The 12,731-nt window shown below is 54.7% G+C and overlaps 1 protein-coding gene across 1 annotated transcript in view; it reads right to left on the bottom strand.

Annotated features, from left to right (window-relative positions):
• Positions 1 to 12,731, bottom strand: part of KLHL29 (kelch like family member 29) — a 183,467-nt gene that overhangs the window by 69,898 nt on the left and 100,838 nt on the right. The window contains 1 exon segment of the mRNA XM_072650301.1: positions 1,465 to 1,779. Within this exon segment, the coding sequence (XP_072506402.1) occupies positions 1,465 to 1,734 (270 nt within the window). The 5' untranslated portion in view covers positions 1,735 to 1,779.

Below are 12,731 nucleotides of genomic sequence, written 5' to 3'. Positions count from 1 at the left end.
GGCCCTAGCTGGTGCTCTGGGTGGTCCCACTGCGGGGACCAGAAGGCCTGCTGGGAAACCCGTCTCACGCACCCACCCTTCTGTGGCCAAATCCCAACCCAAACTCTTTCAGGAAACTCTGTGGGAATTCAGGGATGTGACTGACCCTCCACAGCTGTGCCGCTGTGTGTGGAAGATGGATGATAAACAGTGTAGTCTGGGACCACTAGGGAGTCTTAGAGCCGGCACGGAATGGAGTCACTCAGAGGCCTCATGGACATGGGGGAAGAAGGGCCCCTTCTGAGGGAGGCAGAGAAATGGGGCTGCCCCATGATCAAAGCTGCACCACTGGCTCCCTGTCTCTGACCTCGGCCTTGTCACTGCAGTCTGGGAGCTGAGCCAAGCCAGATGATCAGCCTCAGGGAGGGCCAGAGGAGAGCCCTGAAGATGGGGCTGAGGGACAGTCTGAGCCTCTGTGCTGGGACCTGCCTCCTCCTCTGCTGTCAGCAAGGGACCCCCAGCCTGCCTTAAGGCACTGACCAGAGCTCCGCCCCGCCCAAACTCCTCACCCGTTACACTGAGTAAGCCTTTGCCCAGTATGGCTGTTAGCCAGATTCTGTTGAGAAAATGTTTTCTGCGATGTCCAATACAGGTGGTCGAAAAGGTCATCAGGACAACTAGTGGGGGTGGGGGCCATTCACTGAGAACCCCCTCTTCTCTCCTCCTCCTCATCTCCTATTGCTAAGGAGTCTTGAGGTCTCCAATGTGCCACCACAGGGTTTTTCTTAAAGCACTGGTCTGACCACGTCACTCCTGTGCCTTTCACCTCCAGGATCCAATACAAAAGGTTCTGTTTGACCTTCTAAACACTTCCCAACCTGTCCCCTCTTGCCTTCCCATTTTCCTTCCACCTCACTGCCAACAATGTCTTCTGGCCTCTGGCTGTCTCACTCACAAGACCCTCCATCTGTCTCTGGGCTCTGGACATTGTCTCCAGCTGTGCCTCTGCCTGGAGCACTCTCCCTCTTTGCCTCCTTGCCTCCCTGGCTTCCTTCAAGTTCCAGCTAAAATCCCCCCTCCTCCAGGAAGCCTCCCCTAGTCCCTCCTTCTTCTAGTGCCCCCCATTAATGACGTATTTATTCTGTCTAGAGCTCATCTGTCCATATTTGTTTCCTTCTTGTCTTCCCAATGACTGAGTGAGTGTTTGGGGGTCCCTGAGAAGTCACTTCAGTTACCTTACAATGAAAAGGGGCCCCGGACTGGGCAGACCCTTCCAAGGGTTTTCCCAAACTGGCACCCTGTGTTTTGAAACCCTGTTCTCCATAGGAATTGACACTGTGGGTTTCTGGAAGATTCAGTCCCCAACAGCCAAGGAGCCCAACTAACTAATCTCAGGATGCCTCCTTTTGTCAGCCACGGCATCCCACCATCCTGCCCACTGACCCAGCAGCCCTGGTGCGCTCCTGGCCAGGAGAGCCTTCCTACCTTGCTGGAGGCCCCAGAGGAGGAGCTGACCACGAGGCTGGTGATGGTATCCCCGGTGCCCGTGGTGCAGGGAGCCCCGGGGGCTGCCGGTGTGGGGAGCCTGGAGGGTACAATGGGAAGAGGCAGGAGGCCAGGCCGGGCACTGATGGCACCAGCTGCCGTGGCACTACAGCTGGTCAGGCTCCCATGGGTGCCGTTGGCACTCCATTCACGGCGGTCCCAGCCAGGGGCGCGGTACTCTCGTTCGAATCGGCTGTGATGCCGGGACATCTCGGGGCCGGGCAGCTGGTGTGCACAGGACCACCAAGGGCTCACCTGGAGAGGGAGAAAAGAGAGAAGACTCTTTAGAGGGACTACTTCCCACTAGACCCCCTTGTTCAGAGACCAGACATGGTTGTGGTGATCAGTGATGTTCCTGGGGGAGCCCTCCAAACTGCACCCAGAAGACTCCAAGAACTCTCTCTGGCATCCCTCAGCTCACACAGTGCTCTCTCATAGCCCTGGCAACCAGGCTACAGATGGAGAAACTGAGGCACAAACTGACTGGGGAGGCTGCCCAAGGTCATATGCCTGGAGCCTGGGCCTCCTTCAACACTGCCTCCACACTTAGAATCTAAAGACTTTGGTGGGAGGTGCCAGGGTGGGGAGAACCAACAAATCCCGAGCAGCATTAGCAGAATCCCTTTTCTAGTCATTCACCATTGGCCAGCAAACTGTTCTTCGAAGCTGTGGAGGCTTGAGAGACAAAGGAGTGTCTCTAGATCTCTGTAGGATCAGTTTCATTGACCTTTCACCTGGCCTGCTTGCTGACCCATCTCCCATTTCTGTACCTTTGCCTAAGCGATGCCTCCCTTTACTCTCTCCTCTCCTCTGGTTCAAGGTGCTCCATGCAAGAAGATGCCTATTTTCTGATTCTCTCAGTAGCCATGACTGAAATCACTTGGGGTCAGTTTTGTGATTACTTATCTATAGAAGGACAAGATGTCCTCCCTTCTCTCAGGGGGATAGAAACCCCTTGAGAATAGGGGCTTGGTCCCTTCGCTCCTTGTAGACTTGGTGCTCGGCACACAGTAGGTGCTTCATCAATGTTTGCTGTGATAAGGGAAGGACTGAACCATGCAGTGTTGGGCAGTAGTTAGGGCCATGGACTCAGAGTCAGAAGATCTGAGTTTAAAGATGCTCTCAGTCAGACCAGGATCAGCCTTGGAGTGCATGCCTCCTAGGGTCGTGGCAAGGGTGGGGGAGATGGCCTGAGCAGGGATGCTGGGAGACTTGGGGCCCCTCCCTTGGGATTCTGGCAGAGTCCTTCCTCCCAGGGGGCCCATGCCAGCCCCAACAAACCCTACCATGTGCACCAGGTCGCACAGGGTATCCCCCCACCACCACAAGGCTGTGGTGGGCACAGCTGCACAGGGGCACCATGTCTGAAGTGTCTGCCAGCCCAAGAGCCCTGGCACCAGGCACCAGCTGCACAATGGTCACTTGTCCCGGACCAGACCCAGATACCATAATTCACTGCCCTCTGGTCATGCACAGATGCCAGCAGACAGTGCCTCTCATCCCCTTTCTTCCTGCATCACTGGGGATTGCTGTGTCTCAGACTACAATGGGAGTTCTATGCTCCAGCTCCCTGACCGACAGCCACCATGAGGCAGCCAAGGGGTACCACTGGGCACAGAGCCCTGGGCCTACAGTCAGGAATATTTGAGTTCAGATGCAGCTGTGTGACCCTGGGCAAGTCACTCAACCTCTCCTTGTCCTTAGCACTCACCTCCCAGGGCTGTTGTAAGAATCAAATGAGACTTTTGCAAAAGTCTTTAGCCCAGGGCCTGGCACATGATAGATGCTTTATAAATGCTAGCCATATTAGTAGTAGGAGTAGTCATAGTATGTTCTGCTTTCACCTGCCCTGGGCCAGTGTCCAGCTAATTTCAGGCATGGCCATAAGGAATGGGGGGAGGGGGCCATGGGTCCACTGTCCTCAGCCCTACTTCCAGTGTCTGGTTCAGTCCTGGGCATCACATAGTAGGAAGGGCACTGACAGAGCGGAGAGGTCCAGAGGAGACAGCCAGTATGGGGTGGGGCAACCCTGGAAGGCAGACAGCCTTTCTATGACTCTGGCCTGTCTGTGGAGTACCATCTAACAGGATGTGGGGGAGAAGAAACCCCCAGGAAGAAGAGGTGGGCCAGATAGCCTGAGTCCTGGCCCCTAGCTCTCTGGGAAGCTCCTCCCTCTTGGCAGCTCAGCTGCACTGTCTAGACCCCCCCTCAGGCTGCCTTTCCTCAGGAGTCCCATGGGGAGGAGCACAAAGACTGTCACTTGACAGATGAGGAAACTGAGGCTTGGAGAGGTGAAGGTCTAGCTATGGGGGGATGGGAATAAGCATGTGCATAGCACCTACTAAGTTCTGGGCTGAGCTAGGACTCAAAACATTATTCTCTTGATTCCAAGCCCAGGCCTCTTCCTCTTCTGACAACAGGGGTCCTCCCATGGAAAGCTGCCTGGCAGGAGCTGGCTGGGCAGAGTGTGGGTGCTCTGCCCCAGGAGAAGTCTTCAAGCCCTGGGGGCCTCCTCCTCACCAAGTGGCCAGCCTTCTTGTGTCCTGGGTCCATTTCTTGGCCCTTCTGCCAAACCCGCTTCTCTGGGGACCCTGGTCTGCAGTCTCATGTTGTCCCTGGGGGAGAAGGGTCCCCAAGGCCCACTCAACTGTTCTTGCCCTTGTTTTCTGCTAAAGGCACACCCCCATCTTCTGGGAGAATTCTACTTGGAAACAGGCACATTATGTGGAGATTGATGGGAAAAAAATCCCATTTCTGGTTGGGTTTTACATGCACAAGATGTGACTTCTGGGAGTGAGAATGACTCATTCGGCCCCCGATTCAGAAGGTGCCAAGCAGGAGGGGTGGGTGGCAGCCTCCAGCCTGGAAGCACACCCAGCACCCCCTCTCCTGAAGCCACTCCCTGATTTAGAATGTCAAAGCCCATAGATGCCAGGGCATCTAACCCTGCCCATGCCCACCAAGGATTCCCCTTGTACATACAACACAAGTGGCAAGGAGTGTCCAGCTTTGCCTGAGCCCTCTAGTGGAGGGTAGGGAGAAAAGTAGCTGGTCTGCTCCTCAGGCCAGTCCAGGGTGCCTCAGGGCAGCCTGGTCACTATGAGACAGCTCTTGTCAGGCAGCAATTCTGACATCCAGCCTAAGGTGGCAGGTGCTCCCCTGAGGGGCCCAGCCGAGAAGCTCAGTACTGCTGCCAGGGACAGCTCCCCCTCCAGGAGCCAGCAGCACCTACTCTTCTCAAGGATGAACATCCCCAGTTCCCTTCAGGGCCCCTGGTCTAGAATGGTTCCAGACCCTTCTGCATGCTGGCTGTTCTCCTGGGTGCTCGCTCCAGGGCCTCACTGTTCCTCTGAGGCACATGGACCTAGAATGACCCTGGCTCTCCAGGTGTACTCTGTACTTGTAGTTCTGAAAGTGTGGCTTCTTTGAAGGCAGTCTAAGATCTTAACTGCTGAACACACATTGAGCTTGTGGGCCACTATAGTCCCCTGATCATTCTCAGATGAGCTGAGGGAGGTTCAGAAGGCCAGAGACCACTGCATGCTGCTTCCCTGAACAAGACCATGAAGGCCCACCCAGGGGTGCCCTTGCAGCCCCTACACTGAGGCTTTGTTCAACAGTCGAGGGGCAGCCAATGAAGGGGCCACCATGGCCCTGACCAGACATGAAGGCTGCTATGCTGGTTTCCAAATCCCTGATTCCTGTCACCCCAGAGGCGGTAGTAGAGGCCCCAGGGAGCTCTGGTTCCTCTGTTTGCTGCCTTTTTCTGTGTTTCTGCCATGGCAGATTCACCTCCCTCAGGGTCTCCACGCAGTCTAGAAGAGGACCCTGCAGCTCCTCCTGATCTGGAGCCCCTTGACCTCAACGCTTCCGAATGGTTTAGTTTGTCTTTTGTTCTAAAGAGGACCGTGACATCAGGAAGGCGATGCCCCACATGGAAGCGAACTGGGTACAAGTGAGGCAGGGCTGCTTAGTCATTAGTCTCATTCTTTCTTCTGCAACCATCAGGGTCCAGCAGCCAGATACAGATCAGGACACTGGGAGATGGTCCAGGATGCAGTGGGGGACCTTGGCCTTTCCAAGATAGCTTTTAAGAGGTCTCAGTTTGAGGTGAATGGAACATTTCCCCCTTCATATTCCCTTGGGCAGTCAGCCCAGGGTTTCTAGGCCCCATCTCCTGCCTGTGCAGGGGCCTCTGAATCATCTTCCCAGTCACCATGGCTCCTAAAGAGCTGGGAAAGAAAGACCTGGCCCCGTCCCACCACAGCCACTGCTATGACTTATCGATGGAAGTGTTGCCAAGGAAGACACTAGTCCTAGCTTCCCTTTTCCTGCGCCCCAGGACACTCCTCTTTGGGCTGCTAGGCAGCTGCCAGGTGGTGTGAAGGACAGAGATTGGCTTTGGAGGCAGGGAGGTCAGAGGACAAATGCAGCCTGTGGCCTGGGCAAGTCCTGGCCAACTGCTGGCCAGGGATTTTGTCAGAGTCAAAAGTATCACTAATAGTAAGTGGTGGGACAACCCTGCAGATGTCTTCTCATGGATGATTTCCACCCACTCTTGGGTGAGCTCTAGGAGAGCAGCATTTGTAGGAAGTGCTTTCCCCTTCTGCCTCTCCCTCCCCTGGTCCCTGGCCCCTGGCAACTGGCACCCTCTGGATACTTGGTGTGCCTCTGTGCTATGGGTCAGTCTCCTGCCCTTCCTCTCCTCCCCTCCTGGGACTATCCTGGCTGCCTCCTCGTGTGGTGATGCAGCTTGCCAGGGGCTCCCCTAACATGTGGACTGAGGCTTGGGTGAGGCCTGAGTAGGGCAGAGGGCATGTGCTCTGGGGGGAGGGGCACACTGGATCCAAACCTTCCATCCAGGACTCCCCCCCATCCCTTTGGCTCTGCACAGCACCCATCAATGAGGCCCCTGGCCACGTCAGGCTGAGTCTGTGGTGAAAAACACAGCAGTGCTAGCTCCCTAGCTTCTCACTGGATGGCCCTGCTTCTGTCCCCTGGCCAGCTTGGACAAAGAAGGTGCTCCAGGCTGGCAGGGCCCTTCTTGGGGACATGAACCATCCTGGTTGCTCGTCCTATGCACCAAGAGTTGGATCAAGGAGTCAGCTAGGCTTGGCCGGGCCAGTGCCCACCCTCATCTTCACTCCCTCTATGGATCACATGGACATGTGCCTTCCTCTTGTTCCTGGGGACCTCCCGTGAGGGCATGGTACACCTCTCAGAGATGAAAGCTTTTCCTTAGTCTCAGGCTTCCTCACAGTTTTAAAGCAGTGGGATCACAGCATGGAGACCTCAGACCCACAGAGCCTTGAGTCAGGCCAGAAGACCCAGAAGAAACGTTAGGGATCATCTGTTCCTACTCTCTTATTTTACAGATGAGGAAACTGAGCCCCAGCAGAGTTGACTTCCTTGCCCCCATCTCTGGCACTCCCTAAGGTACAAGGATAGACAAGGACACCAGGTACCCCATGACTGCACTGCCAGTGTCCCCAGGGTCAAGTTCAGTCAATTCTTGGCTGTCAGGCTGGAGGCCTCAGGGCACACAAGGCAGGCAGCTGTGTGTTCCGAAGGCAGGCCTGCCAAACCCTTGCTACATTTATCAAAGGCTTATCACTTGCCAACCTTGGCTTTCAGGAGAAATGGGGGCCATTAGGTGGAGGTGGGGCTTCCTCTGGCTCTGGGACGAGGGGCCAGAGGAGCAGGTGTTCCTTGCATCCGACCACTCAATCTCGCTGGAGAGGAGGCTAATCTCCTGCTCCCATGGCTACCTAGAGCCAGGCAGCCGCTGTCTCATTAGCTCTGTGCCACACGTCGTGGCCTGACCCAAGAGGAGAGAAGCCTTCATGAAGCCAGGCTTAGTGATGGGACTTAGCTGCAGATTTAAAACTTCCCACCTGTCACTTGGGGCCTTGATTGGAGAGCTGGACAGCCAGGAGGACAGGGACTGAGTGACCTGGAAAGGATAGGGCTGGGCCAGACAGCTGGCTGGATAGAACAGGGCTGGGCTGGGCACAGCTTGGTGGGTAGGACAGAGCTGAGTGGGTAGGACAGAGCTGGGCAGAGCTGGGTAGGTAGGGCAGAGCTGGGTTGGGCTGGGCAGAGCTGGGTGGGTAGGACAGAGCTGGGTGGGTAGGACAGAGTTGGGCTGGGAAGAGCTGGGTAGGTAGGGTAGAGCTGGGCTGGGCTGGGCAGAGCTGAGTGGGTAGAACAAGGCTGGGCTGGGCAGAGCTAGGTGGGTAGAACAGGGCTGGGCTGGACAGAGCTGGCCTGGGCTGGGCAGAGCAGGGTGAGTAGGACAGAGCTTGGCTAGACTGAGCAGAGCCGGGCCGGGCTGGATTAGTGAAGTTGTGCAGTGGGTAACTACTCTTAGAGCTGAGCCATTATGGGGTGTGGGGGTGGAGTGGTCCTTAGGCAGGCTGTTTACCACTTACTCTCTGTGCTCTGTAAAGGAACTCAAAGCTGCGCACATATTGAACACTACCACAGCTTCTAGGGCCCCCACCTCCTGCTCTGAGCTCAGTTCTGGGGCTGTCAAAGAAAATGGAGGGAAAGGCTTGTTTTGAGGTCAGCTCACATGCTAGAGGAGGCAGAGACGGGAGTCTGGTGAAAACCAGTCCAGGCCCAGTGGGCCCTTGGGGCCTTGCTTTACCCTATGCCTTCAGAGCAGTCAACATTGGTGAAGCATAAACAGGGTTACATGTGGGTAAGGAGACATATTGGGTTGGTCCCCAGGGAGACAGGGGGAGAGGCTGCCTGGGAGGGCCTTGCCCAGATGCCAGCTCTCAGATCTGTCCAAGAGGCAGGGCTGTTGAGAAGGGTCTGGAAGACCCTTCTGCTAAGGAGTTGCCAGAGCAGATGGCACAGCGCCCCCCCCCCAGCCTCACTCAGAAAAGCCCTTCTGGGATGTTCGCCAAGTTTCAGCAAAGATGGTGAGAATGGCCTGACCTCTGCTAGGCACTCCCATCTATGTGAGTGCGTGCTTAAGGTTTGCTCACAAAGAATCAGGGAGTGTTTTGATGGACAAACAAAATAACAAGATTTATTCTATGAGAAGGTGCAGGGTTAATTCACTTCCACCAGAGAAGAGCTTAGCCTTTCTCAAACTAATGGCCCGAGCCTGCTGTCAGGCTAGAAGTACATGGATGGGACAGACCCTCTGTCTGCTGTTGGTGGCATGGGCAGAGCCCTCAGAGCAGCAGGAAGCCTGACTAGGGACAACTGGGAGCATGGTCCAGGGAAACAGGCCTGTTTGCTTATAGAAAAGCATCTGCAGGTAACAAGCAGTTTTGATATACAAAAGATTTAATAAGCATGTATCTTGGAGGGAAAAGTCTATGAGCATTGGAATATTTTCACAGAAGCCTCTCCCTGACTGCCAAGGCTAGAAGCAGGAACAAATCTTAGGGGCCGGCCGCTGACAGTGTTAGCACATGGAGAAGCGGCCGACCAGGACAAAATCGGTTGTCAAGTCTCTCAATCCTCCTCCCATCCCATCCTGAACACCAGAGCTGACCTCAGCCCAGAACCACAGAGGCGGAAAGGACCTAGACAGAACTGGACCAAGAATCTCCCCACCTTCAGAATCCCAGAATTCCTTTAGACCCCGGAGGAGGGGGAGCCCAGCCCTCAGCAGCAGCCACTTCCACTCTGGGACAGCTCTCAGTGTTGGGCTGTGTAACCTGCCATCCAGCCTGGACTGGCCTCTTTGCACATTTCCTCCTGCTGCTCCTTGTTCTGCCAAGGCAGGGCCAAGCATGATGAGACTGGTGGTCCCTCTGTGGCAGGACAGCCTTTTGGCTTCTGTGTCCCTTCATAGCCCTGCTCCACCAGGCAGAGTGCTCTCTCAATGATCCCTCATGACATGGAAGCTTCACCATCCTGTGGGCCTCCTTTGGAGGTTTTCTAGTTTATCAATGGCTTTCCTAAAATGTGGTGTCCAGAACTGAAATCAGCACTTCAGTATGGTCTGATGGGTGTGTCTCACCTCCCTATCCCTGGAAGCCCCACCTTTCAAAATATGGTCCAAGGCGCGCATGAGCTTCTTTGACTGACTTCTATCTCTGCTGAGTTTGAGGTCCACTCAGACCCCCAGCTCTTCCCCTACCCCCGACAAACTGCGGTGTAATCATTTCTCTCCCATTCTGTACTTGCAAGGGCAATTTTCTGAACACAAATCTAATACTCGACACTTATGCCTATTGAGTTCCATCTTATCATTGCTGGCAAAGATCCATATGGTCAAAGCAATGGCTTTTTCATTAACAATGTATGGTAATGAGAGATGGACAATAAGAAATTGGGATGCTGGAGAAGACATGGAGGATGGCAAAGAGACCAAAACAGCCAAGACTTCAATTCGATCATTCACTGGAAGGTCAAATACCGAAGCTGAAGCGAAAATACTTTGGCCACAAAATGAGAAGATGGGACTCATTGGGCGAGACCCCAATGTGGGGCAGATCGGAGGATGAGATGGCTAGAGAGTGTTGGGGAAACAATGAGCATGGATGTGGAAAGACTTCGGAAGACTGGAGGAAAGGAGGGCCTGAGGTGCTGTGGTCCACAGGGTCCCAATACAGCACAGCGATTCTGGAGGCAGCGCATTTAGGGTAAAGGTCAGGGTTTGAGTAGGAGGCATTTAGGGTCAGGAAGTCTTGAGTTCAATCCAACCTCCAACATTTAGTCACTTCCCCTCTATCTGCCTCAGTTTCCTCAACCAATGCCTCCCTTCCAAGGTTGCAAGGGTGAAATGTCATTCTGTTGGTAAAGTACCCCACACAGCACCTGGCAGGAAGCACTCATTCCCTTCCCATCTTTTTTTAATTAGATTAGATTCAGCCCAATGCTTGGGCATCAATATCTTTGGGATCCTAACTGTCATTAAGGATGCCAGCACTCCTACCCAGCTTTGTGGCATTGGAAAATATGATGAACCTTCTTTCCAGTCACTGACAAGAGCTGGGATCAAGCATAGGTCCCTGGAGATGATAACCTGGGCAGTCAAGTGGTGCAGTGGAGAGAGTGTCCAGCTGGGCATCAGGATGATCCGAGCAGATCTAATCTTGGACACTGTGTGACCCTGGAAAGTCACTTCACCCTGTGTACCTCAGTTTCCTCATCTGTAAAATGAGCTGGTGAAGAAAATGACAAACCACTCCAGTATCTCTGCCAAGAAAACTCCAGATGGAGGCAGGAAGATGACTTAACAGGGGTTGACTCATCTTTGAATCTGGCCACTTCAGACTTTGAAGGGACCTGCCTGAACTCTTGGGCAACCATGTTTTCACAAGAAACAGTGCTTTGCTCAGCCCCAGTGGTTCCCTGACTGACCCTGTCAATTAAGGGGAAGTAAAGGCAGTCCAGTAAGACCAGTTCTCAAGAAAGCCAGGCTGGCCCTTGGGAGCTCCTTTGTAGGACCTTCCCTGGAAGAGATCCTGGCCCACACACACTGCTGCCTCCATCTTCTGACCCCCTCAGTGCCATCTCAAACATGACTTCAGGGCCTGAGTGGAGGACCACATCCTGCTTCTTGGCTTCCAATGTTGCTAACACCTTCTTACTGAGCCCAAGGGTCTCTCAGAGCATGGAGGAAAGAGCTGATGTCCTGCATGGTATCCTTTGCAGGAAAGCATGGGAGGGTGGCACAGGGGTAGGAGGGTAGCATCCCCTGACCTGGTGGGTATAGTCACCAGCTGAGTTTTCTTCACTTGGGTGTGGGGCATGACATTCCCCAGCTCCACAGTTGGGATCCCAGAAAGCAAAGGTAGACTGGGTGGTTTGGGGTTACTCAGATCTGGGATGGACCCTCCCAGCACATCCTTGCCTCTACCAGTGTGGGCACCAGGATGGGGGTGGGTGACTGTCCCTGGTGGTACAGAACCTGGACTCTCTGAGTGGACAGAGACCCCAGCACTCAGCTTGTCTTGCAGGGCCCAGTGTACATCATGTCCACAAAGACCCTTGGCTATAAGTACACAGAGGCTTTGGGGATCTTGAGGCTCCTGCTCATGGTCTCGCCTGCCTCTCTGCCCATGCACATGAGGTGGGCCCAGATACCCAGACAAGTAGACATCTGCTGAAAGTAGGCTTCCTCACTATGGAAGGCACCTCGGCTGCCTCACCACCAGCCCTGGATCAAGCCTTGCTGGGAGGGAAATATCTGGAAAGTCTGCCCTCCCTGGCCCCTACTCCAACATCCTGGAGGAAGGTCCTCCTGAGGGGAAGGAGGGTCAGAGGAGGCAGGGACCAAGGCCAGACAGCTCAGGCCAGCAGGCAGGCAGCCAGAGGCTGAGCTCCCTGCTGCTACTGGCCAAAGGGGTATGAACCCAGCCTGCTCACATCCTCTGTCCCCAGAAAAGGATGGCTGCTGTCAGCTTCCCCCCTGGCTAGTTTGTCTTTAATGGGCCAGGAGTGCCAAGGAGCCTGATCCTTCCCCTAGCTGGGGTTCCTGTAGGCTGATCCATTTCAGCTGAGGGGTCATCTGATAAGACACGATATCTGCAGGGTCTCCAGCTGAGTGAGCCCCGTTTCTTTCCCCATCAGCGAAAGTGAGCCTGCCCCCACCCTCCAGACCCACTGATCATTATCCAGGGCCTCAGCATAATGATAGGTGCCAAGAACACTGTTCAATGCAGTGAGCTATTAGTGAACTCTTGCTTTCTGAAGGCCCCTGTGCCCTGTACAAAGAGGTACACTGAGTGGTCCATCTTTAGGCTTAGAGCCAGTCTCCTACGGGGTGAGGTGGACACAAGACAGACTTTAGCAAAGCTACCTCAGACACCATCCCCTTGGCACCAGCGTCATACCCTGACTTAGGACCTCCTTAGTTTGGGCAGCTCTCAGGGGCTGAGACTAGAGAGTGCACCCTGGGACATCCTTCCCAACTGCAGTAATGGTGTTTCAGCAGACATCAGGCTGAACCACGAAGAGCCTTGGGGCCTTTGGGGCAGACAGCAGGATTCATGCAGGCTCCCACAGACAGCAGCTCCCTCCAGGGAACAAGAGCCCTGGCTCTAGCCAGCTCTGTCCATGGTAGCTGTGGAGGCAGATAAGACTGGGGCATTGCTGCCCTTCTGGGGCCCCCAGAGGTGCTCATACTTGTCACTGGGTATCCTGGTGGGAGGCTCCCCCCAATGCACATGCACACACACGTACACACCCATGCACACGTGTGTGCACACACATGTACAGAAGAGACGGGCCAGCTA

Source organism: Notamacropus eugenii, chromosome 1, assembly GCF_028372415.1.
Source record: "Notamacropus eugenii isolate mMacEug1 chromosome 1, mMacEug1.pri_v2, whole genome shotgun sequence".
NCBI classification, from domain to species: domain Eukaryota; kingdom Metazoa; phylum Chordata; class Mammalia; order Diprotodontia; family Macropodidae; genus Notamacropus; species Notamacropus eugenii.
The sequence above is the reverse complement of the archived record's forward strand: the minus strand, read 5'-3'. Positions and strand labels throughout refer to the sequence as shown.